We start from the raw sequence: 25,217 nt of genomic DNA on the forward strand, positions 1-25,217 counted from the left end.
GAGAACATTTGCAATTTTAAAGCAAATTTCTGGCAATTCTACAGATTCTGCCTTCGGGCAGAGAGAAAATATTGCAGTTTTAAAGCTAATTTATTGTAATTCTACACATTTTGCCATGGGGCAGAGTGAAAGAGTTGCCATTTTAAAGCTTAAATTACAATGCATTATGTTCATAACAACATTTTTGGGGAATAAAAGAAGAGTTTAGTAGAATAAAAATGGTCAATTATGGAGTACTGTGGATACCAATATCCCTGTGAGCCTCCCAGGCCCATGTTGTGCATCTAAAGGTTAAGAACATAAATTGTGGGTGCATAATATTACATTGTATTGTACCCTCTAAACTTTTTCCACAAATATCTTGTCCAAAATTAATTATATGTTCTTGCTAGCAATATTCATAAAAAAAGGCATACAAATATATAGACATACACTACCAGTCAAAAGTTTGGACACACCTACTCATTCAAGGGTTTTCTTTATTTTTACTATTTTTTACATTGTAGAATAATAGTGAAGACATCCTGTGGCGGTCCTCATGAGAGCCAGTTTCATCATAGCGCTTGATGGTTTTGCGACTGCACTTGAAGAAATGTTCAATTTTCCATATTGACTGACCTTCATGTCTTAAAGTGATGGACTGTAGTTTCTCTTAGCTTATTTGAGCTGTTCTTGCCATAATATGGACTTGGTTTTTTTACCAAATAGGGCTATCTTCTGTATACCCCCTACCTTGTTACAACACAACTGATTGGCTCAAACGCATTAAGAAGGAAAGAAATTCCACAAATTAACTTTTAAGAAGGCACAACTGTTAATTGAAATGCATTCCAGGTGACTACCTCATGAAGCTGGTTGAGAGAATACCAAGAGCGTGCAAAGCTGTCATCAAGGCAAAGGGTGGCTATTTGAAGAATCTCAAATTTAAAATATATTTTGATTTGTTTAACACTTTTTTGGTTACTATATGATTCCATATGTGTTATTTCATAGTTTTGATGTCTTCACTATTATTCTACAATGTAGAAAATAGTAAAAAATAAAGAAAAACCCTTGATAATTAGTTGTGTCCAAACTTTTGACTGGTACTGTATATTGAGATCTTACCATGGACCCCCTGCAGTACCTCCTCGGACTCCACTTTGGGAACCCCTGAACTAGGGTGCCTCATTGACTCTTACTGAAAGGTCAAGTCAGACACTACAGAAAAGCTCCAGAGGAACTTGAACCACAGTGGTTTATGGGTTAACATAGCAGCAGGTCAATGCAGGGTTCATAACCCACCAATAAGCAATTTTGCTCATTTAAAGGACTAATCTGTCATTTCAACAGCCTAACCCCTGCCACTTTGTTTGATAAAATGAAGGAATGAGCTGAGGGAAATGTAACCACTCTCAAATTCATAGATGGATGGACCAGTGGTAATGCCCTGAATGGGAAAGGGCACAGTACACACCAGGGATGTGACATTGGAGAATCATCATCCGGCTCTGGCCAGACAGCTGCAGACAGTTGGCACCAGGTCACCCAGCTGGAGAGGGAATTTCTCTGTGATATGTCCCCTCACAGTGTAGCCAGATAAGAGCCAGGCATGCATCAATTGTCTATTTGAGGGAGTTAAGGCAGGTGTCAGTAGTTGTCATTGGTTATTGAGGTTGATTAACTACTATGTATTCACCCCTGTGAGTGTGAGTGTGTGTGTGTGTGTGTGTGTGTGTGAGTGTGAGTGTGAGTGTGAGTGTGAGTGTGAGTGTGAGTGTGAGTGTGAGTGTGAGTGTGAGTGTGAGTGTGAGTGTGTGTGTGTGTATGTGTGTGTGTGTGTGTGAGTGTGAGTGTGAGTGTGAGTGTGAGTGTGAGTGTGTGTGTGTGTGTGTGTGTGTGTGTGTGTGTGTGTGTGTGTGTGTGTGTGTGTGTGTGTGTGTGTGTGTGCGTGTTCTTTCTCCTGTGTGTGCAAATTCTTCCGGTCTTTGAAACCCGTATACCCTCTCCCTGAGGTGTAATATAATTGTCACTGGTGACAAATGCTCATGTCATCTGATTAACAATGTCAGTGTGAGACGAGATGAGCAGGAGAGATAAAAATGTGGAATATTCTAAGAAATCTGACAAACAGCTTAGATATTCTATTGACTGAGATTTATGATAACGTCATCCCTGAACACCGCAAGGCTCTTCAGACTCCACATTTAATTTATATCATCTATAGTGTATCATGGTATGTATTAATGCTGTCATTAACTTGCTCTATCTGACTGCCAGTAGGATGAGATCACATTTTAAAGTCTATTTCATATCAAGCCTCTCAGTAAATCTGTATGCTACTTGTGGTGATGCAAGAACACCTCATGTGCCTCTGAATTGGTATGGAGGGTGTAAGGTGCAGGCACACAGTAAAATGGAAAGAAACAGACAACCTATTTGATTGAAACCCTAGGTTTTGTTGATAAGACCAGAACACATTTAGCTTCTCCACAGTGAGAGAGCAGGTTTGTAGTTTTGCATCCCTGTTGTTTTTAAATGTAAACATGGATTTCGGCTGGCCTACATAAATCTCCTATGCTTTTGTTCTGGTATACTATTTTGTGTTGAACAGCTAGTCATTAGGTTGCATGGCTATCCAGAGGACACACTTGCCCTTCTGATGCATTTAGCCTGTTAATTTACAAGCCTATTCAGTATTGGATCTTGACAGTGGACCAATGTTGAAGCAGCAGCTCTGTCTTGTATGGCAACCCACTGAATAAACAATGGTTGCACTGTCGGCAGACCAACGGATGTCTGTGCATAAAAGGAGTGGATGGAGGATCACCATATATGGTTTTCCCTGATTAACGGCCCCAAGACCAAATAGACAAGCAACTTGACAGTTGAACCATATTAAGGGGTCAGAAGGATTAAGGGATGTCTGATTCTGAAGGTTTAAGAGAACCAGTTTTAGATTTGGAATTAGCATACATCTCCTGCGCGCGTTAATTCACTCCCTGTCAACTACATTTCTAATTATAAAGATACTCTAAATAGTTACAATGATGCCAGAAATGTCAGTGGTTAAACTTTTGATCTAGAGAAAATAAACAATGAACGGATGCAGTTGGCAGAGCCTAATAAATGGAGGTCCACACACCACTCGAGGTGCGCTTTCTCGAGATGAGGGCGATTGACTTGCAATTAAACTCATGCTGTGAGCTAGTCTGATCAACATCAAGATTAAAGCGAACCCAGTCATTATCGCGCTAATTATTTCAGACTTGATTGGATATTGATAAGATTCAAGTTAAACACTTCTTGAAAAACTGATTGAATCAACAGTGTTTGCACATCATTTCAACAACAACAAATGTGATGACGTTGAATCAACGTGGAAAACTGATTGGATTTGCAGAAAGTCATCAACTAAGGAAAGGTCCTCTTTTTTTCACCCAACTTTTAACCTTAATCCAATGACATGGTGACATTGTTTGTTCATTGCACGTTGAATTCACGTTAGTTGACAACTCCAACAAAATGTAAATCAAAACTAGACGTTGAAATGACATATGTGCCTAGTGGGTGAGCTCCTTGTAGCCTAACTCTCTTGTAACACGCAATAAAAAAAATAGTGTTTGACTGCGCACACTTTTTTAAAGAAAAAAAGTGTCAGTAGCCCATCATTATCAGGCACACAAAATTGACCAAGTGTGCTAACAGCAAGCTTCTTTTCATACCTGCTGCCCCGCTCCCTTCGCGCACCTTGCGCCCTCCAAAGGTTTTAAGGTTGCCCTTTAATCCATCCGCACTGCTACAATCCAGCGGTGCGTCTGTCCGCGGGCGACATCAGCACAGCCTAGATTTGTGCAGGACGGGTCCAATTTTACTTGACACAGTGATGGATCTCCGAAAATTAAATCCCTGCGCACACAAAGAAACACTGCTCGTTTTCATGGAACAAATATTTGACTGCAGATTGATAGAGCCCACAAATTATACAGGTGCTTTCTCGTCTTCTTCTTATGCTTTCTGATAGAGAGTCAGGCTATTTATTGTCCAATGTGTGGATACACTGTCATTAATTTGTCCCAGTCTTAACGGAGTGTGATCACCCTTGAAGTGAGAGAAAATAAAATATAATCTAACATAAAATTGAGTAATAAGATCAAAATTGAAGTTAAATTGTCCCGACTTCTGCCTCAGTTGCGGCACCAGTCTGTATTCCACTGAGTTGCATCGGAGACTAGCTGCATGCACGCCGTGCGCACCAACTTATCATCATACAGACAGACACCCACCGACCGCCGCGCTCATCACAGACTCGGGAACAACCCATCATAGTGGCATACACAAGGCCACTAACACTATCCATCGCCACTGGCATAAACACACTAATAAGCCTTGGTCAATCACATCAAGAGGCCACACAAAAATCTCTTTGCGCAGTTTTACGCAATGGGAATTTCGATTGATGACATTGAATTGCATCATGATATCGTTAAATATGATTCTTAAAAAGTTGTAATAGACATGACATCATAGCCTAGGGGTAGGATTTGCATTGGTCTAGTAGTGTGCAAGATTTAACTTTGGCATATGTGAGCGTTAGGAGACCCGTTTTGCATAAGTAGATCTATTGTATTGAGACCTTTTAATGGTCTTATGTGAGAACAGGTGTTGTTGGATATTGCACACACTTTAATTAACCTCTTAAAGGCCCAGTGCAGTCAAACACGTGATTTTCCTGTGTTATATATATATATAAATACACACACACACATCTCCACACTATGAGGCTGGAATAATACTGTGAAATTGTGAAAATTATAATAATGCCCTTTTAGACCAATGGTGGTCCTCTGTAGCTCAGTTGGTAGAGCACGGCGCTTGTAACGCCAAGGTAGTGGGTTCGATCCCCGGGACCACCCATACACAAAAAATTTTTAAAAATAATGTATGCACGCATGACTGTAAGTCGCTTTGGATAAAAAGCGTCTGCTAAATGGCATATTATTATTATTATTATATTATTATAGTGTAAGAGCTGTTTGAAAATGTCAGCCTGTTTTGGTGGGGTGGAGTTTTGGCCTGCCTGGTGACATCATTAGTTAATAGACCAATAAGAAAAACCTCTGCCTAACAGCTAGTTTTCAGTTTTCCCCTCCCCACTCAGACAACTCCCAGACAATCCTAACAAAATTCTTGCTTGAGAAATTGCTCTTTGCTAAGAAGCTATTTTTGTTTCTTTTTGATCATTTTAATTGAAAACAAAACCACAGTACTGTACTTATTGTTACTCAGAAATGATTTGATATTGAGATAAAAACAGCTGCATTGGACCTTTAACTTCAATAGAGCTGGACTTGGTCTACAGTGCAGTGAACTATGATGGTTTACAGTCAAAAGTGGTGCAGCATTGCCACCATGTGAATTGTTTCAGAATAAAGTTCCAAACTTCACGTCTTATGTAAAAAAAGAAGGAAAAAAAATACATTTAGCCTACATATCACTTCATTCAATCGTTTCAGGAATGATTGCTAGACATATGCTTCAGGCAATAAGGTCAGATGCATTTTAAAGAGGTCAGCCATACAAATTGTTCAAAAAGATTTATTCTGTGGTGAAGACGTTCCAGCTACACACACCCTCCCATTATTTGCACAAATTGCAACATTTTCTTATACTTAATGCACATGTGGAAGAAAAATCAACAATGTATGACATGACAAACATGAAATGATTGATTTGCTGTGGCAGTTCAGGGAAAAGGAATGCTTTTTTAAAAGTCTCATGAGATATACTTGTCGCCAGGTCCTTTGAACTCCTTGCATTAAGACAGAAAACAACTGATAAGATTTGTCTGGAAAGAAAATCTTAAAGTTTTAAAGGCAATCTAGAGACGTCACCTTCAAGTTCCTCTGAGTTTTAGATAGAGTGAATGTCCGGGCGCTCTCGGTTTGAGACGATTGTTCAAGCTGCTTTCCGAAAGGCATCAGCGGCTGTAGTAGTTCATCGCTTTAGTGGACTCCATTTCCCAGAGGCCTCAGCATTCCTCTTTGATGTAGATTTGATCTTCTGTGTCAGACTCTATGTGATCCAGCCTTTCAGTTTGTCCACTCATAATCTCATCTGGGGTTTTCATGAACCTGAACCACACATACACACAGTGGTTAATCATTAGTTAACTCAAACTGAACAAGTGTATATATATGTTTTTACTTCAAATAATTATTGTGTTTTAACTAAACCCTACCATACCTGAATAAGAGTCTCTGTCCTGGCTCTTTCCTGATAATGTTCAGTTTGTAGTAGTGTCTCAGTGCTCGTGACATCTTCTCGTATGTCATATTGGTCCTGTTCTGTTAAAACCAATGGAACAACTTAGAACTTTAACACAGAACTTTTAGAAAATCGGCACTGTGGGAAAATGCCTTTTCCAATCAAACACTGGGGGGTGTAGTTCGTTACCTTGTGGTTCCCCCACAGGCGAGCCAGGCCATTGGGGTCCATGATGCGGAAGACTTTGGTCTCTGTGTCCTCCCAGCGGATGTAGTTCTCGTACCGGCTGTCTGAGAGGAGCTGGTAGACGTAGTCCCACAGCAGCCTGCAGTCTGGGAACACAAACACGTCAGAGGAGTGACACATTTCAGACAGTACCTGTTAACTTCAACTTTAGCTGTTTTTTAGCCACACTTCATCCAGAGTTGGTTGAAGCCGTGAACACCACCCTCTAAGATGAACCCTTAGTAGTTAGGAGTAGTTAGGAGCGTTAGTTACCTGCTATCCGTCCAATGGGCATTGCCTGCTCCTCTGGTGGCGAGACGGGCACGATGACGTGGTGGTTCCTGTACAGCGCCTCCTCCTGCTGATGCAGAGCATGTTGCTGCTGCTGGTGGTGGGCCAGTGCCAGCTGGATGTGGCCTTTCCCCTCACGCCCATTTTCATGGGGGGCCTGAAGTGGTGGCCCCCCACGGCCATGCCTGAAGTCTCCAGCAGCACCTCCTCGCCCTGGGCTGAGCAGCAGGGGGTGCATGATGGCGCTGGGCATGAGCTGGATGACACGATGGGGGGCAGCGTCCTGGCACCCGGGGCTGCCTGGGCAGGGGGCCTCGCGGGGCGTGGCGCAGCGGCCGTTAGGGGTGGCCGGGGACACCGACAGAGTGTACAAGTCCTCGGGCAATTGGTGGTTGCTGTCAGGCAGCTGGGAGGACGTCTGGAGGTGGTCCTCGGCTCCAGGGCGTGGGTGGTTGAGGTCCAGGGGGGAGAGGCGGGGAGCGGGTTGGATGGGCGAGCGGGAGCGGTGTCGGAGCTCGATGGTGGGAGGGTGCTGGGGTAGGGGCTCTGTACCACGTGGTGTCCGCCGTACCGTTTCTGCAATGAAGGGCATATGTTTCAAACATATTTACATGACGTCCAGTAGATGTCACTACACCCATTTACAAACGTCATCATGTCTCACAATGTATGTGGGTGGTAGATTATTAGTGATTGGTTTGGACTGCCCTCTACTGGGTAGGATATTACTGTACTTACAGTATTTGCAAGAAATAAATATCTTTGCTTCTGCTTACCAAACAACAAGGAAGTCATGAGCATCTTAATCATCTAACCCAATCACTTCCCCTATAAAACATGTAGAGATGAAGAACTGTAGATAATGAACTGCTAGACCAAAGGTTGTTTAAATATAGAAGCATTTCCTTGTGGAGCAGGTTTCACTGTCAACACTCCAACCCCACACCTCTCCTCCCCTCTCTCCTCAAATTTCCTTCTATCCATACCAGGGAAAGGAGTCCAAAGTGTAGCACGAAGAAGTCCCTCCCCTTGTCAGGTGGATATTAAACAGAGACGTAAACAGCTCTCTCTAGAGTCTAGAGTTGAGTTGCCATTGAACCACATTACTTTTGTCAGATTCACTTAAAGCAAACTTGAGATGCTTTCTCGCAATTGTATTGCTACATGACCAACTGATTTTCTCTGATCGTGTGTTATTAAATACTTGAATTGAAGCCACTGTCTAATATTGTTGAGTAACTCCTGTGAAACAGAAGTCAGATCAGTTGGGTTCTTCAGGGGAATTTACTCATGACAAATTCCCCTAGAAAAGAACAGAATTGTGAAATCCTTCTGGCAGACAAGTTTGATGAATAACAAAATAATAATGTCAGGAAAGTGATGCAATGGTCATACGTTCAATATTCCACTCCATGGTGGGCCTCAAATGTTGTTGTTTTTCCCCCATATGCTAATAAGTCAATTTCATATTGGTCTGATTGGACTGGCTCTCTAAGATCACGTTATAATAATCAACAACCATCCTAAAGTTGTTGAACTCAACGCCACCGTGTTCCCCCCATTCAATTCAACGCTTTCCTGTAATCGTCTCTCTCGATTCTTTCTTCAGTTTGTGTGATCTCAGGAACATCGTCAGGCTGGTGTTCAGTAGGGAGAGTGAAACGTAATGTACAACCTGAACTTGTCTGAACACAGATTTTCATTTGCCATTACAAAGCCTTTTGCTACAGTGTGCCTATTGAACATCACTGACCTTCCAGTTTGTGGTGCTGGAGAGCTCCCTCTGGCAGAGGGTGAAAGGAGTTGCCGGGGAAGTAGGCGGAGGGGTAGGGGACGTGTGGCTTCCTCTGCTTCAGGATGTGCTGCAGCAGCTCGTACAGGACGTCCCCTGCAGGAGACACAGGTCAGTGGTTAGAGGTCAGAGGTTACCGTATGAGCCCCTCCAATGGCGTACCACATAGACATGGCAGCAGCTGTCAATCAATGTCATCAAAAGGATCAGGCTCCGACCAGTGATCTTTACTGGAGTCTAAAAACATGTCTGGACCAAACAGATGGGAAATTATGCCAATAGATCAGGACAAGAGTCATAGCGTTGCTAATGATTCAGCATGCCAAGAGACAGTTCAAGACTTGATATTATTGCCTAGCAACTCCCATACCTCCTCTTACAAATTCTACAAAGTAGACTACTTGAGGTGGTCATGGACGTGACACAATCCTAATGGCAAGTCATAAACCAACCAACCAACCACTTTGTAGCACCTCCCAGATTCCTGTGTTAAGGCTAAGTTGATTGTGTCAGACAATATGAAAAAAAGCTTGTAGTGTCTTCTACAACAGAGATGGCAGTAACAGAACACGGTATATGCTCAATGTGTAAAAATTGCATTACTAAGCCACCCTGAAAGATTTAACTCATTACCTGTGTATGAAGGGCTCAGAGAGAGTATTTCCCCTCAAAGAAAATGGAGGGACTTTTTTTTTTCTCTTCAATTTGAGAGGCTTCCCGTCAGAACATCAAGGAAATGGTTCTCATAAAGGAAGTGAAGCCGCAGGCACACACACACTCCAGCACACACACGTACTGACACAGTCACACACATAAGGAAGTGAAGATGCCACAGGCACACACACACGCACACATACACCCCTTTCAGTTCTCACTTTCTGGCCCTGCTGTTTAACACGGCGCTGCAGGGGAAATTCCTGGTGTTAGCAGGTGACAGTTGAGGTCGGTTTGCACTTCCTGATCGGCCATTTACCCAACCAGTCTCCTACTTCCTCCCCCCAACAACAAAGACAGACAGCAACTCCACTAAGGCAGCTGCTGAATCGCCTGATATTGTTCTTCCTCTTGCTTTCTTCCAGCTGAGCAGATCTACTGACATATTTTACAAATATCGTCTATCAAAGACATTCAGTGTATGCTCTAGACACGACTATTATCTTAGGTCACTGTGCCATTTCTCCAAAGTCATTCCCCCTTCAATATTAATTAATTGTTAAACATGAGCATGTTGTTAGAAAAATGTGTTATAATAACATAGCAACCCTTTGATTTAACAAGGACCGTGGGAAGTGGGCGTACCGGAGTGGGGCGAGCGGTAGCGGAAGTCCTCCTTGGTGAGGAGGAGCAGGGCCTTGCCGTTCATCTGGAAGCTGCCGCTGGTGTTGGGCCGCAGGGCAAACTCCCTCTCCGCCCAGCGCAGCCACTGGCCCACGTCCTCCCTGCTCCAAAACACTGGCTGCAGGCCTGGGGGTGGAGGGAGAGATGAGTGGTAGGAGAGAGAGAGAGGAATGAGAGAGGAGCGGGGAGACCGTGGGGAAGTAAAGGAAGGAGCAAAGGGAGAGAGGAAGGAAGGAGACAGAGGGGGCAGTAAAAGGGGAAATGAGGGAAGGAGATCAAAGTAAAAGAGGGATTGATTAGAGGATTAGCGGAGAGGGGGAAGAGAAGGGGTATGAGGTGAGATAAGCAAAGTGCAGGAATGGAGGAGGTGGAGAACAAGAAAGAGGAAACTTAAGTCAGACATGTGCTCACATACAGTACATTCATTTCATATTTGCTTCATGTTTGTCAGTATTTGTGAGCTAACCTTGGTAGACATGTAGTTTGCAAAGGAAAGCCTGTGACTTTCTCTCAGTCAGTCTAAAACATAGTGTATGAATAAATGTGTATTAGACTAATCTAATAAATAGTGCATAATAGGAAAGGATACACTGAGGAATACCAGAGGAAATAGTGCTGACATTGTTCACCCTGCAGTCTCTGAAATATTTATTTCACTGCCGTGGGAATTTACGAGAGCGAAACATCTGCACTGATGGATTGCCCAAACGTATTAGTGACTGACTGCAATGAGCAATAGCCCAGGAATCAACGCTCACCACAAATGTGTGTCTACGACCATGACTTACAAAATGATAACCTTGTTCCTTGTAACCTAAACAATAACAATGTGGTTAAATCAAACCTTGAGGTGCATTCCATTCATTCTTTTAGGAAATGGATGTCATAAAATCACATTACATTCTTCGTTAAACCCACACAATAGTGTTGTCCATGGTAGCTTAGTGGTTAAGAGCATTGTGCCAGTAACCGAAAGGTCGCTGGTTCTAATCCCCGAGCCGACTAGGTGAAAAATCTGTCGATGTGCCCTAGTAGCTCCGGATAAGAGCGTCTGCTAAAATGTAAAAAAACAATGGTGTGTTTGACTGCGGTAATCAGAGAGCAGTGGATGTCTAGAAAGTAAATAGCATGTAATTCATATCAGCTGGAAAGCCTTACCATGGGTTTATACAGCATATGAGTCAAGTCATATTGTTTTCCCAGTCTTGCTCATCATATTGCAATAGGGATTACTATATGTTTAGCACATAAATCATTGACAGAAAAGTCAGTGTTGTTTTGTGTCAGGAAATGTTTTCTCTGGCGTCTGTAGCAGGAGGGTATCTCTCCAGGAAGAGGGTTGAGAGCCCTGATCTAGATGATGTCATTGGGTACTGGGTGGCCTATATTTACATGAATATACCTGTGTATTTGTACTAGGATTTACAGTATCGTTGTGCCTCATGGACTCCCTCACACACACACAGAGCAAACCACCAGAGCAGCATCCATCACGCCCACACCAGACAAAAAGCGGCAGTTTCTACGTCTCACTTATCGCCAGGCCTCAAACACTTCCTCTTGGAATGGGACAGTTGTTATCTTTGGCCGGCGGCGCGCGCAATGTCAATGTCACACGAGTAATCGGAACCCGTGCTCTGTTTCAGAGTGATCGCTTCCCCCCGCCCGTCAAACAAAGGACGTTTTATACAGGGAACAATCAATATAAAAAGAAACCTCTCTTAGATTGCCAGTTTCCCATTTCCCTCTTCATTTCCATATTCAGAAAGATAGAGATAGAAAGAGAGAGACATTGGCAGGGCTTGTGATAGCCTTGTGAAGGGAAAGTTTATCTTGAATATAGCCTATGGACATAACCCACAGTGAACAACTTGATGAGTAGATGTGTCATGGAATGTTTTATGTAGTCTATTCCATCACTACACAGGGTACACAGTGTCTACTTACATAGTCTCTACAAACAGTCAAGCCAGAACCAAAGTCAGAAAAATACTACAGATTGTCACAGGGGCCAATTGGCACCCCGAGGGGTAACATATGACAGGTAAAGAGCCCTCTTATGAGTAAAGAGGTGTAAATCATATAACAGTTGGATACCAGTGTTCAAGAATAACATTGTTTGTAGGAATTTTAGAATGCCAAACAATGTCCCAATGAAATATGTTTTCATATCCTTTTACCCTTCCAATCTAGATGTATTTTTCTAATACCAGCTCTGGATTTTAGATTGAACAACCAAACAAAGCCATTGACTCCCGTGGTGAAAACAGAAACGCCATCAGTAAGTTACCAGTATCACCTAACAAGAGAACAGATCTAATTACCATATGCTCAGCATCCACCAGCTGTGTCGCCTACGGGTGACCCCTTAATCACATGACCTTAGTGATGTGTACAGCGTGCAGGGAGGCCCTGGTTGTGAGGTCACTGCCGTGGTATGTTCTCTCCAGGGCTGGAGAGAGAGGGGAACAAGAGAAGGAAGGCACAACGCTGCCAAAACCCCTCTGAGATCCGGCCTGCCGGACCCAGCCATCTGCACAGGGCCCAGTGGAGGAAGGAGTGGGGGGAGAAGGAGGAGGAAGGGGGCCCAAACAAACGTGTCCCACAACGCACTTGGGCAGGAAGCGATCCAGCATGGGCTCCGTTTCAGCACAGGAAACTTCCTGCGGTACGGTTAGGGAGCGACGCTGTGAGGTTTATCAACAGTCAGCTGCAATGAAGAGAGCAGAGTGAGAAAAGGATAGAACGCGGAGGGGGATAGAAAGAGGGATGGGAACCAGAAACAATAACGGAGAAGTGGTAGAAAAAGGGAGAGATATGGAGAGGTAAAGTAAGTATGAGGGGGGGGAGAAAGACAAGGAGAGGGGGAAGAGCAAACAGTATCCAGAGGGAGAAAAGAAGGGGTTGAAAAAGAAGGAAAGACCAACAGGAAGAGAAACGGATATTAAGAGTCAGCAGACACAAACACATGCGCAGAGAGAGAGAGAGAGCTCACAGAGGCAGCCAGAAAAAGAGAGAGTGACAGTGCCTCTGATTAGCCCTGCATCTTACTCTGTCCCTCACGGGCTCAGAGAAGTTTCCCCTTTCGCCCAATCCTTTTCACATTTCAGTTGTGTAAGAACATGCAACAGATTTCTTGTTTCAGTGTTCATGACCAAATCAATTTCAGCCCCCGCTCTCGTTTCACCATCCGTGTCTTTGTTGGACACCATCTCGGGTTTCTGGTGTGCAGTCTGTTTGTGTATGGGATGAAACAGTCTCGAACACGACCGGCGGATCCAACCGAAAGGCCCTTGACTAAACCGTGGGCTACTAATCCTCTCTGATGACACATAATTTTCACTCTGTGGATTTGCAGGCCCCCGCACGCACACACACACACACACACACACACACACAGTGGTGCTCGCTGTTGCCGGGGCAACTCGTAAGCGCTTGGGATGAATGAAGGAGAGAAGGGATGAGATCACTTGTATCTTGTTTCGTTGTTACCCTCCACAACCCCCCAACCTCTTTAACGCCTCTCACCCCACCCCTCTCTCGGCAAAACAGAACATTCAGGGGAAATATGTGTCCATTCTGTAGAACTCTAAGGTCAGACCAGTAATGTGTGTGTGTGTGCAGTTTTACCTGGAATGAATAACAAAATATTTTTTGTGAATGTACTGTAAATGCTATAGAAGTCTGCAAATACTTTTGACTGCTAAGGACTTTGGTCAAAACATCAAGTATGTTTCCTGAATCAATGCTCTCTCTAGTCAATTACCTCTGCTGCAAATGTTTGCTTTCCCTCTTGAATGAAGAGGCGGATATTGCTCTTTCATTCTTGATTGAAAATAGCTTTTCTTCATGCAGAGTAGGAAGGAGAAGAGGAGGGAGGGGAGGAGGCCTTTTGTCACAGACATGAGGGTGTGACACCTTACACATTTCCCCTACTCACACCCTCACTCTCCCAGTTTCTGTCCTTCACTTTATCGCCCCTCCTCCAAACTACATACTTCACCTCATTGGAAACTGCCTGTTCCAAGTCTAGCCGGATTGGATTTCATCCAGTCAAAACAAGCATAAAACAGATTACCAATCAAACGCTTGGTTTATGGGGAGGAAGTAGTGCAACCTGTTTGATAGTATGTTGCTCATTGGGGGCAAGTTGGCCCATGTACTGTAGTTTGTTTTCAATAAGTTCCTGCCTTCACTGATTCTATTTATGTTTTTTTATAAGAGAAGGTCCGCCCTCTTTTAGAAAATGCAGGAACGAGTAGTACTGTACTAATGCTGCACCTCAAAAGCTACACTTGTGAATCTTAAATGCACACCTACCAGCTACCATGCATTCCTTCTCTTTGGGCAAACAGACCACTGAACATGTACATGCTAGATAGAGGTTATTGTTCAAAACAGAGCTAGCTATACCCTTAAATGTTTCAACGGACTGCTTTTTAAAATCTTATTGTGGACACTGGTTCTCAAACGAGAGCTTAGAGCCATAGAATACCAACCAAGTACTTAACGTTAACCAAGAACGTTAACAGACCTTAAAGGATTGAAGGTCATATATGACATGCTGCATACTAAATCATGCAGATGTATTAGGAACATACAGTTGAAGTCGGGAGTTTACATACACCTTAGCCAAATACATTTTAAAACTCAGTTTTTCACAGTTCCTGACATTTAATCCTAGTAAAAATTCCCTGTCTTAGGTCAGTTAGGATCACCACTATTTTAAGAATGTGAAATGTCAGAATAATAGTAGAGAGAATGATTTATTTCAGCTTTAATTTATTTCATCACATTCCCAGTGGGTCAGAAGTTTACATACACTCAATTAGTATTTGGTAGCATTGCCTTTAAATTGTTTAACTTGGGTCAAACGTTTCGGGTAGCCTTCCACAAGCTTCCCACAATAAGTTGGGTGAATTTTGGCCCATTCCTCCTGACAGAGCTGGTGTAACTGAGTCAGGTTTGTAGGCCTCCTTGCTCGCACACGCTTTTTCAGTTCTGCCCACAGATTTTCAATAGGATTGAGGTCAGGGATTTGTGATGGCCACTCCAATACCATTACTTTATTGTCCTTAAGCCATTTTGCCACAACTTTGGAAGTATGCTTGGGGTCATTGTCCATTTGGAAGACCCATTTGCGACCAAGCTTTAATTTCCTGACTGATGTCTTGAGATGTTGCTTCAATATATCCACATAATTTTCCTTCCTCATGATGCCATCTATTTTGTGAAGTGCACCAGTCCCTCCTGCAGTAAAGCATCCCCACAGCATGATGCTGCCACCCCAGTGCTTCACGGTTGGGATGGTGTTCGTCGGCTTGCAAGCTCCCCCTTTTTCCTCCAAACATAACGATGGTCATTATGGCCAAACAGTTCTATTTTTGTTTCATCAGACCAGAGGACATTTCTCCAAAAAGTATGATCTTTCTCCCCATGTGCAGTTGCAAACCGTAGTCTGGCTTTTTAATGGTGGTTTTGGAGCAGTGGCTTCTTCCTTGCTGAGCGGCCTTTCGATATAGGACTCGTTTTACTGTGGATATAGATACTTTTGTACCTGTTTCCTCCTGCATCTTCACAAGGTCCTTTGCTGTTGTTCTGGGATTTAATTGCACTTTTCGCACCAAAGTACGTTCATCTCTAGGAGACAGAACACGTCTCCTTCCTGAGCGGTATGACAGCTGTGTGGTCCCATGGTGTTTATACTTGCGTACTATTGTTTGTACAGATGAACGTGGTACCTTCAGGCGTTTGGAAATTGCTCCCAAGGACGAACCAGACTTGTGGAGGTCTACAATGTTATTTCTGAGGTCTTGGCTGATTTCTTTTGATTTTCCCATGATGTCAAGCAAAGAGGCACTGAGTTTGAAGGTAGGCCTTGAAATACATCCACATGTACACCTCCAATTGACTAAAATGATGTCAATTAGCCTATCAGAAACGTCTAAAGCCATGACATCATTTTCTGGAATTTTCCAAGCTGTTTAAAGGCACAGTCAACTTAGTGTATGTAAACTTCTGAGCCACTGGAATTGTGATACAGTGAATTATAAATTAAATAATCTGTCTGTAAACAATTGTTGGAAAAATTACTTGTGTCATGCACAAAGTAGATGTTTGTTTATTAACAAGAAATGTTTGGAGTGGTTGAAAAACAAGTTTTAATGACTCTAACCTAAGTGTATGTAAACGTCCGACTTCAACTGTACATCAGCCCAGCTAAAGAGGTTTCAGAGATGTTCAAGTGAATAGCTGTTCTCAGTTTGACCTCGTTGTTCAATCCAGAATTATTCTGTATTAAACCACAATGACCAAGGCCATGTCATGGAAATTAGCATGTCATCTATTCTAATGATATCTGCAGTAGCCCCTTCACTTAAAAAGGTAAACTGCCCCTTAGGCCATTTGAAACCAGAGAAGTTGGTTGTGCCATCGGTATGAGTTAGAAACATGAATTCTAGTGTCAAAATTAACTACAAAGTGTAAATAGGATAATTTTGGTCATAAAGTCAGTCTCGTCCAAAACGGAGTTCTGTAAATTAGTTTGTCTATCCAATCATAGCAGCCAGAACCTCCAGACAGTGAGACAGACCTGCCCATTACGCAGCACATTTTACATTTTAGTCATTTAGCAGACGCTCTTATCCAGAGTGACTTACAGGAGCAATTAGGGTTAAGTGCCTTGCTCAAGGGCACATCGACCGATTTTTCACCTAGTCAGCTCGGGGATTAGAACCAGCGACCTTTCGGTTACTGGCACAACGCTCTTAACCACTAAGCTACCTGCCAGCACCTCAGACCTTGTTTACATAAGATAACACGTCGCCAACGTTATGATGAAATAACCCTTGGCCCTAAGCCCTTTATGGACTGGCCACTTTCTGATGTTTGATAGTGTCAATCACTCGAGTCTGCCACTTTTTTGGGCAAATGAGAATTGAGACGATCAGAGAGCACTTTTCCAAAACCCATTCGCAAGCATCTTGTTTCCCCCCACGACCTGTTTTGTATCATGATTCCCTATGAAACACTGTCAGACAGCTGCACACTCTGGTAATAGATAGTGAGAAAGTTGAATTTTTTATTTATTATTTAAACGGCACCGATGCACACAATTCGCCAGTTATTTGATAAGCCGATTGTGGCCTGGCTGCTCAATGTGCCTGCTAGCTTCTACTTGCTAGCTTCATTGACAAACACAGAGTTGGAACTTCGCAAGCTAGCAAGTGATTTTGTACACTGATAAACAGTGTGTTGCTTGTGCTTTATTTACAATAGTTTGACAGCTTGCAGATGATGTTGTAAAGATATTATTTGTTCTCAGAAATCAGTCCTGAGCGCGGAGCCAGACTTTCCCAGCTCGATGGACTGTATGCAGTGCATGGACTAGTTTTTCATGCAAATGTTTTTACTTAAGAATTACTGCACCAGACACCTTAGCTAGACGCAAAATTGCACGACTAAGACCTCCTCTGCAAAATTGTCTAAATTAATTAATATTTTGAGGAAGTGGTTGTTGTTGCAACAGTGACTCAGGAGGGACAAACAACACATGCCAGGGTACAATAGACCCCTTTCTGTGTTTGCAAACATTGCCCCCTTTTTCTCCCCAATTTCAATCTTGTCTCATCGCTGCAACTCCCCAACGGGCTCGGGAGAGTCGAAGGTGGAGTCATGCGTCCTCTGAAACATGACCTGCCTAACCGCGCTCCTTAAGCAGGAAGCCAGCCGCACCAACGTGTCGGAGGAAACACCGTTCAACTGGCGACCGGGGTCAGCCTGCAGGCACCCAGCACGCCACAAGGAGCCGCTAGAGCGCGATGAACCAAGTAATGCCCCCCCGGCCAAACCCTCCCCTAACCCAGACGACGCTGGGCCAATAGTGCGCCGTGCTATGGGACTCCCGGCCGGTTGTGGCACAGCCCGCGAATGAACCTTACTGCAGCCAAGAGTCTATATACTGGAAAGAGTCTATATGCAAACATAACACAACCACATCAAACCACACCCCCAAGACAACTCTGGTTTGCCTTCAGTCATGGTCTCTAGCATTTCTTATTGAGCAATCTTCAAAACAAAGCCAAAGGAAGTGCAGTCACCCTTTAAAGGGAGCATGGGTAGCATTAGCAACATAGCTATGTCTTTTAAGCATCAATCTGTCTGGTGGGCTCAGTTTGCTCCCTGGTTGGTTTGGGGTGGGGAACTATGACCCCTACTTTCCCCACTTTCCCCCCAAAACCCCTTCTTTCCTTGATGTCATGTGGAGTGTGTTTCAAACAGGAAGAGAACGGGGCTGCTCTCCACTTGGCTGTTGGCATGTGAGAACAGTTTCCCTTTCAGAGAGAGAAAAAGGAACGAGGGGGGAAAACAACAACATTTATTCAGGAAGCGCCGTCTGCCCACTCAGGAAATTCCTGAGGACGAGAACGGCTTCCAGGGGCAGGAAATTTCCGCTCTGCAAGGCACTGGCATATACACACAGTCACACACACACACACACACACACACACACACACACACACACACACACACACACACACACACACACACACACACACATATATATACAATGACTGCACACACACAGACACTCAAATACCCTTTTGTATGTACTGTACCGTAGATATGCATGCAAACATCTTTACAAATACAGCAAGACTCCAGAAACGAATATGCAGGCACACACACACACAGTACAATTACTCACAGTGACATGCGGACACGCACACACAGAGAGATTGATTAATACACAAGCACACAACAACATGCCTGTGCACAAAGACAGTCTCACACTCTCAGCCACCCACACACACACAGTAGAAACCCAGCTGTGAGCAAAGCAAACAATCTATTGAGAAAGGTTTACAAAGACCAACAGCAGCAAGCCAAGTTTCCAAGAAGAGGCTTCTTTCTCTGTCACCCAGCAAGAGATTTGTCATGTTCAATAAGCTTCTATGTTTAATGTAAACGGTGCTCTGCATACAACTTCCCACACAGACACTCACTCCATATTCTTTGACCTTGTGTTACTTTGCACAGGTGTCTCAATGTTACATCCCCATCAGTACCCACCCGACTTGTGACGTCAGTAAATAGTGTGAATCCCTTATTGCAGTGAGCCTAAATGACACCGCTACGCTTCTTAGTGTCTGCTAGGAGGGTGACCTTGAGGCTGACACATAGCAAGACAATTAAGTAAACACGATTAATGCATGTGATGGAATTGTGGGTTGAAAAGTCATCCACTTAACTCAAGTGCAAGCAAACAGTAGAATTGAGTGTTTTACAGTTATGTTTATTTCCTTTTCATTTGCATGGTCTATAGTTCAACAATATGTGACAACTAACAGACAGGAAATTGGAGGATTCAAGTGAAAATCCACCAATGTGATGGAGAGATGGAACCCTAAATTCACTACTTCAAAAACATTCACCCAGACACACGGGTAAAGACAAACCTCTCCCATTCAGAGTGGGGTGGTTTCTAACACTCCTGGCTAAAGGGGTTAAAAAGGAGAGTAGCCTTCTTTGAGAGTGAGGAGCAGGCTGCAACTCTCCCCCTGATCTAATCCACTTCCTCTTCAGGAAATGGAGAAGGCTGTTTTCTGCCCACACTGCAATTTCCTCTCTCCCTTTAAAAAAAAGTTTATTTCTTTCTTTCCCCCTGGACAAATTGCCTTTGAATGTGGACAGTTTGTCTCTCACAGTACATGTGCCAGTTGGATCCAGCTGTGTGATGTGTGTGGAGGGGAGCAAACGTGTTATAAGTTGTTTGAGGAAGAAAAGGGTACTTGATCATTGTCAGGAAGAGCGATGGCTTTGAGCCAAAGGAGGTTCTAATAAGAGGATTGGGTAGTGTAGGCCTACAGGTGAAGGTTTGTTGATATATTTAACAGAGTTAAAGACAGAGTCAACATGTAGAATGCAGGAAATCTTCCCTAATCTAAAGATTCAAATAAAAAGTTGATTGGAAGCTCACAGTCCAGGAGTCCCGCTCAGCCCAGTCAAAGCTATTCGCTGCTCTGGCACCCCAATGGTGGAACAAGCTCCCCCACGACAGCGGAGTCACTGACCACCTTCCGGAGACACTTGAAACCCTACCTCTTTAAGGAATACCTGGAATAATATAAAGTAATCCTTCTACCCCCCCCCCCCCCCCCCCCATAAAAAAAAAAAAAAAAAAAAATACAAAAGTGGTTATCCCACTGGCTATCATAAGTTGAATGCATCAATTTGTAAGTCGCTCTGGATAAGAGTGTCTGCTAAATGATGTAAATGTAAATGAGACCACATTTACCACGCCCAGATAAACGGCCATAACAGACAACCTCAGACCAAAACAGACATGTTAAACGTTCTTCCCTTTTCTATGACAATACAAAAGGGGAAGTGGAACTGGGGAATTTCCTCTGTATGGTCCATGTGCATAGACACTACAGGTAATTTCTTTTAGACATTGAGCTTACCACAAAGTGTGTTAATATACTGGTCTAATAATTGATGAGTACTGTACCATATTTTCGCCAAACACACATCAACAAACCCCCAATTTTTTGGTCAATTACTCTCATATAAGTTCCCACAACAACCCATTTGGCACACACTGGTAGAATCGACATTGTTTCTACGTCATTCCAATGAAATTATGTTGAACCAACGTGGAATAGACGTTTTAATTGACGGCTGTGCCCAGTGGGAAAATGTATATCCAAACTCACTGAAGAAATACAAATATCAATCTCACTAGTCTTCTAAACCCTAAAAGTCCTACATGTTAAAAGGTGCCTGGTTAAATATAAATAGTTTTTCATAAAGAGCAGGCCCAGTGACTCTACAACTCTTTAAACACCCGGTCTATATCCTGGCCGTGATCCAACCCCGCCTGTTGTTTTATTGGCTCAGGCAGTGGCCGGTTGAGACCTGCCGTCAGCTCCACCAGACAGCACACGGTTGTCATGTTCCCTCCTCTCCTTGTCCTTCTTACTTCTTCCTTCCTTCCTTCCTCCCTCCCTTCCTTCCTTTTTTGAGGCCCTTGGGGATTTTACTGGTCTTAAGAATAGGTAAAAAACATGGTTTCCACCAATGCTCTCACTTTTCCAACCATGTCAGATCAGTAAACACCTCAAATCAAAGTTTATTCGTACAGTGAAATGCTTACTTGCCACTCTTCCTCAACAGTGCAGAATAATGTAATGTAGCAAAGTTAATCAATATACGCATCTGCCCTCTCGATACAAATCAAATCCTCTCCACCTCACCTCATATTTACTGTCTTCTTGCTTTCCTTCCTGTCCATCCTGTCCTATTCTGTCCTGTATTACCTCCCTCGCTCTCCTATTTCTAGACTCTCCCCTGTCCAACCCATCTCCTACTTCCTTTCTTCTCCTGCCTTCTTTCCATTCTATACTCCTCCATTATACTGGGCTATTATTCTGTGCTGTTCTCTATTCTCTTGTACTGAGCTGTGTTGTGTTGTGCTGTGCTGTCCTTCAGTACACTGAGGTGTTATCGTACTGAACACTGCCGTGTACTGAGTTGTGTTGGCTGTCACTGTCCTGCTGTGTTGCATTCCACCGTGTTCTACTGTGTAGTGTTCCAGTACAGTGACTCTGCTACAGTATGTTCCAGTAGACGTCTTGTGTTGGTCTCTGACCCTTGGTCTGCTTCAGCAACTAAGAGGGGGGATACATGAGTAGGTCTGTCTGTCCACATGGGGAGAGTCATGACGTGACATGCAAGTAGCTATAGTAAATCATGGCTTTCAATCAGCCATTTTCTGAGGTCAAAAGCTCTCAAAACCAATGTTTATGGGATAAGGAGAATGCAGGCTGCAAAGACAAAGAGATTTCTTTGTTGATTATGACTGTCATGTATTGTTTGTGTGCGCCTGTGGGTGTCATGAATTGTGTGTGTGTTATGTGTGTGTGTGTTTGGCATGCGTCTGCATGTGTGTGTGTGTGTGTGTGACTCACGCAGGTGCACTGGCAGCCTGGCAGGTTCGTCCTCCATTCGGCTGGCTGGCCTGGCTGTGGGAGCATGGACGGGGGAGGAAGTGGAGTTTGGCAGGGGGCTCGCGGAGGAAGGACTGAATGAGCTCCTCTCCTGCTATGAATAGACACACAGACACAAAGCATGCCTTAGTTACAAACCTCCCCGAAAACCATCCTTAAACCCAAACAGCCTGAGAATCACCATGCAGAGAAACTATAACACCCTTTAAAGACATTCTGTATCTAAGCGATAAGGTACCTACACATAGCCAATCTTTTTATTCATTAAATCGTATTTAACTTATTTGAGAAAGACGCTGCTGCGTTTGCATGGTCAATGCAGCCAGTCACTAAACAGGAGGTTGAACTTACTGGTAATTCTGCACATTTACTTATACAAAATGTAACCCCTCAACATGACAATGTATACATGTGCTGTTGTGTAATATGTTATTGTAACATCATTAATTTGCCTCTTTCTGTTCAGCATCTTCTATGGAAAGCAACAGTTAACAGGTGAGTGTATGTCTGGGCCAATCAGTGCTGCTGAATATTATGTTTATAGGCATTGTATAACACGGATTGGTGATTCATTCAACCAGTCAATCTAAAATGGCTAGTTCCTATTAGCCTACTGTACCAGGAACTCACTGTGGGATATGTAGCAATAAGCTTTTAATCTCATTTTATTGCGCAGACTGCTCTACTCTTCAAGAATACTTTATGTTTTCGGAAGCCTATAGCCAACATTAGCACACTATATCAAGTCTTACTTTTAGAAGATTTGGCATTTGTACAGCCCAGATTTGACAAGGCTGTGTACGGTCAAAAAGGTGTTCAGGTACAGATGGGGTCGAGAGGGAGCGAGAGAGTGAGTGTGTGTGTGCGTGTGTTTAGAGGAGCATACATATAGCCTACATTAACTCTGCTACGTCTCTCTGCAAAACAATATAATTCCAAAATATATCTAGGCCTACTCTCCTAGGCTACATCCCAACAATCCCAAATAGTTTCCTTGTCACCTGAAATTTGAAGATCCAACTTTAGACCGTCATTGTAATGTAATAACATGATAAACAGCATGCCTTTTTGCACTGCAACTATTTTACATATTTTAGGCCTACATATTTCAGGTTTACATATACAAAATGTATTGTATAGAAAATAAATTATTATCTGTGTGTATGCTATATAATCGTGACAGATACATGTATATTCCCATGAATAGTTGCAACAAATAACATTAACCACATTTCGGGTGGTTTTCAAACAAGCCATATGCCGCGTTCACAACAACTGGGAACTCGGAAATCTCCGAATTCCGACTTCAGTGGTTCAAGACAACTGGTAACTCAGATAAAAACGAGCTCCGCCTGGGAAAAATCGTTTTGAATGGTCATCCAACTCGGAATTCCAAGTCGGAAACATGGGCATCTTTCTATAGCTCCGACTTTCCGGACTGAAAATCACTGACGTCATGATTAGACCTCGTTTTTTTCCGAGTTCCCCGTTCTCTTGAAAGCACCAATAGCCTATGAAAATGAACGTCGTGACGAAAAACGTTTATCTCAGGTGTGCTGCGAACTCTGTCAACTTGCGCGCAGCATGGATGGACTTACCAGGCGCTGCTGTAGTCTATAACACAGCCGCGAAACGTTCCCCTCAGCAACAGATGATTACCAACACAAACGATGCAGTTGTCAACAACACGACTGCGTCTAGCGCATCTCACCGCGGGGTCCTAGAACTTGATTCTGCTTTATAAAATCAACAAATACCTTGGTTGTGATCTGCGATGGAGATTCTGACATGTCTCGCTAAATTCAGGAAGTTCTCCTCTTCCCACTTTCCTTTTCCCGTTCTCTTTGAAATAAACCAGAAGAAAAAAAACACCCACACCCGACTCCCTGACTTGGGGAGGGTTACGGGCCACGTAATAAATACGTTTAAGGTTTGTTATCAATCCATTATATGCCCATGTTTATCATAAACGCGTTAAAGTTCTTTGTTTTCTGTTGGTGCTGTGCCCTACATTTCGGCGACGCGTTGGTTAATTCTCTTCCTGGAAGACTGGACTAAAAGGCGGACATCTCCGTGGTGCTGCTCATTGATTTGGATGTGTAAACGGCGAAATGACGTAAATTCCCAGCATTGAGCCCAGCCCCCTTGTCGCACAGGATTTGATTGCAGCCTGGATAAAAAGGCGTTCCTTCCATAGAATTATCTTATTGGCTTCCCGAGTTTCGTAGGCGTTTCTTGTTGGGGAGAAAGGTCTCCAAATAGTTCATTGCTAGAAAGAGACGCCTACGAGATCCAGGGAGCCAATGAGATAATTATATTCAGGGTACACACTTTAGTCTAGCCTGCAGCCAGACTCTGTTCTGCAGCCATTTCTCTCTTAAAGGGAAACCCCATATTGGGATATTGCTGATTGTGTTTACACATCTGCGGGTTTTCGCTCCACCCTTGTACATGAGCGATACATTAAGGTCACTAATTAGTAAGGATCTTCCCTCACCTGCTTGTCTAGGTCTTAATTGAAAGAAAAACCCAAAAACCCAAAAACCTGCAGACACTCGGCCCTCCTTTGAATGAGTTTGGAATGAGAACCCATTCATAGCCATAAAAAGTGGGCCAATAATAATGTAAATTAGTGGCCCGGGTGCCACTGGGGGCCCCTGGGGTTTCAAGAAGGCCCAGTTAATTACATTTACATTTAAGTCATTTAGCAGACGCTCTTATCCAGAGCGACTTACAGTTAGTGAATACATGAGCCTGGATTCGAACCAGGATCTCTAGTGGCACAGTTAGCACTGTGATGCAGTGCCTTAGACCACTGCACCACTCAGGAGTACATTATCAGGTAGAACAGAAAACAACTGGCTCCGGACCTCGTAGGGTAAGAGTTGAGTACCCCTGAGTAGGCTATTATATGCATACTATCGGCTAATTAGCCCTACTCTCCCTATATGTACTTTTGCATGAAGCCCAACATGGTGTTCAATGGTACACTTCCAACATAGGCCAGAGACAACAGGGGCTATCCCATATCTGCCACCAATGTAATATGAGAGGGTCTCAATCCTGCAGTGCAGCCGTGAGTGTAGTGTGTAACTCCCTGGCATCTGGTAATGGCAGCACACTCCCCAGTGGAGGCTGCTGAGGGGAAGACGGCTCATACTAATGGTTGAATGGAGTCAATGGAATGGTATCAACCACATGGAAACTAGGTGTTTGATACCATTCCATGTACTCCATTCCAGACATTATTATGAGCCATCCTCCCCTCAGCAGCCTCCACTGACACTCACATAGTATGCAGCGTTACACTATGA

At 43.5% G+C, this 25,217-nt stretch overlaps 2 protein-coding genes across 7 annotated transcripts in view; both read right to left on the reverse strand.

The window, feature by feature from the left end:
- Positions 1–4,282, reverse strand: part of LOC311129040 (chemokine-like protein TAFA-2) — a 52,957-nt gene extending 48,675 nt beyond the window's left edge. Inside the window, exon 1 of the mRNA XM_084161296.1 lies at positions 3,705–4,282. The gene's annotated coding sequence lies outside the window, so the exon portion shown is untranslated. The remainder of the gene's footprint in view (positions 1–3,704) is intronic.
- A 1,279-nt stretch (positions 4,283–5,561) lies between these two features.
- On the reverse strand, positions 5,562–24,004 carry LOC311129676 (transcription factor ETV6-like). Of its 6 annotated transcripts, none has more exons than XM_084162070.1 (9): positions 23,661–23,954; positions 21,865–21,997; positions 12,217–12,602; positions 9,854–10,018; positions 8,516–8,650; positions 6,745–7,338; positions 6,436–6,578; positions 6,226–6,326; positions 5,562–6,113 (listed from the first exon to the last, which is right to left on the reverse strand). In XM_084162070.1, exons 4-9 carry the CDS (start codon positions 9,915–9,917, stop codon positions 6,011–6,013), a joined length of 1,140 nt encoding a protein of 379 aa, XP_084018196.1. In that variant the 5' UTR covers positions 9,918–10,018; positions 12,217–12,602; positions 21,865–21,997; positions 23,661–23,954; the 3' UTR covers positions 5,562–6,010. The 6 variants fall into 6 exon arrangements, with proteins under 6 accessions (XP_084018196.1, XP_084018195.1, XP_084018193.1 ...); XM_084162069.1 differs by having other exon boundaries at positions 23,502–23,934; XM_084162067.1 differs by lacking the exon at positions 12,217–12,602 and having other exon boundaries at positions 23,502–24,004.
- Positions 24,005–25,217: the final 1,213 nt, after the last annotated feature.

Source organism: Coregonus lavaretus (assembly GCF_964263955.1).
Source record: "Coregonus lavaretus genome assembly, chromosome: 5".
Classification (NCBI taxonomy): Eukaryota; Metazoa; Chordata; class Actinopteri; order Salmoniformes; family Salmonidae; genus Coregonus; species Coregonus lavaretus.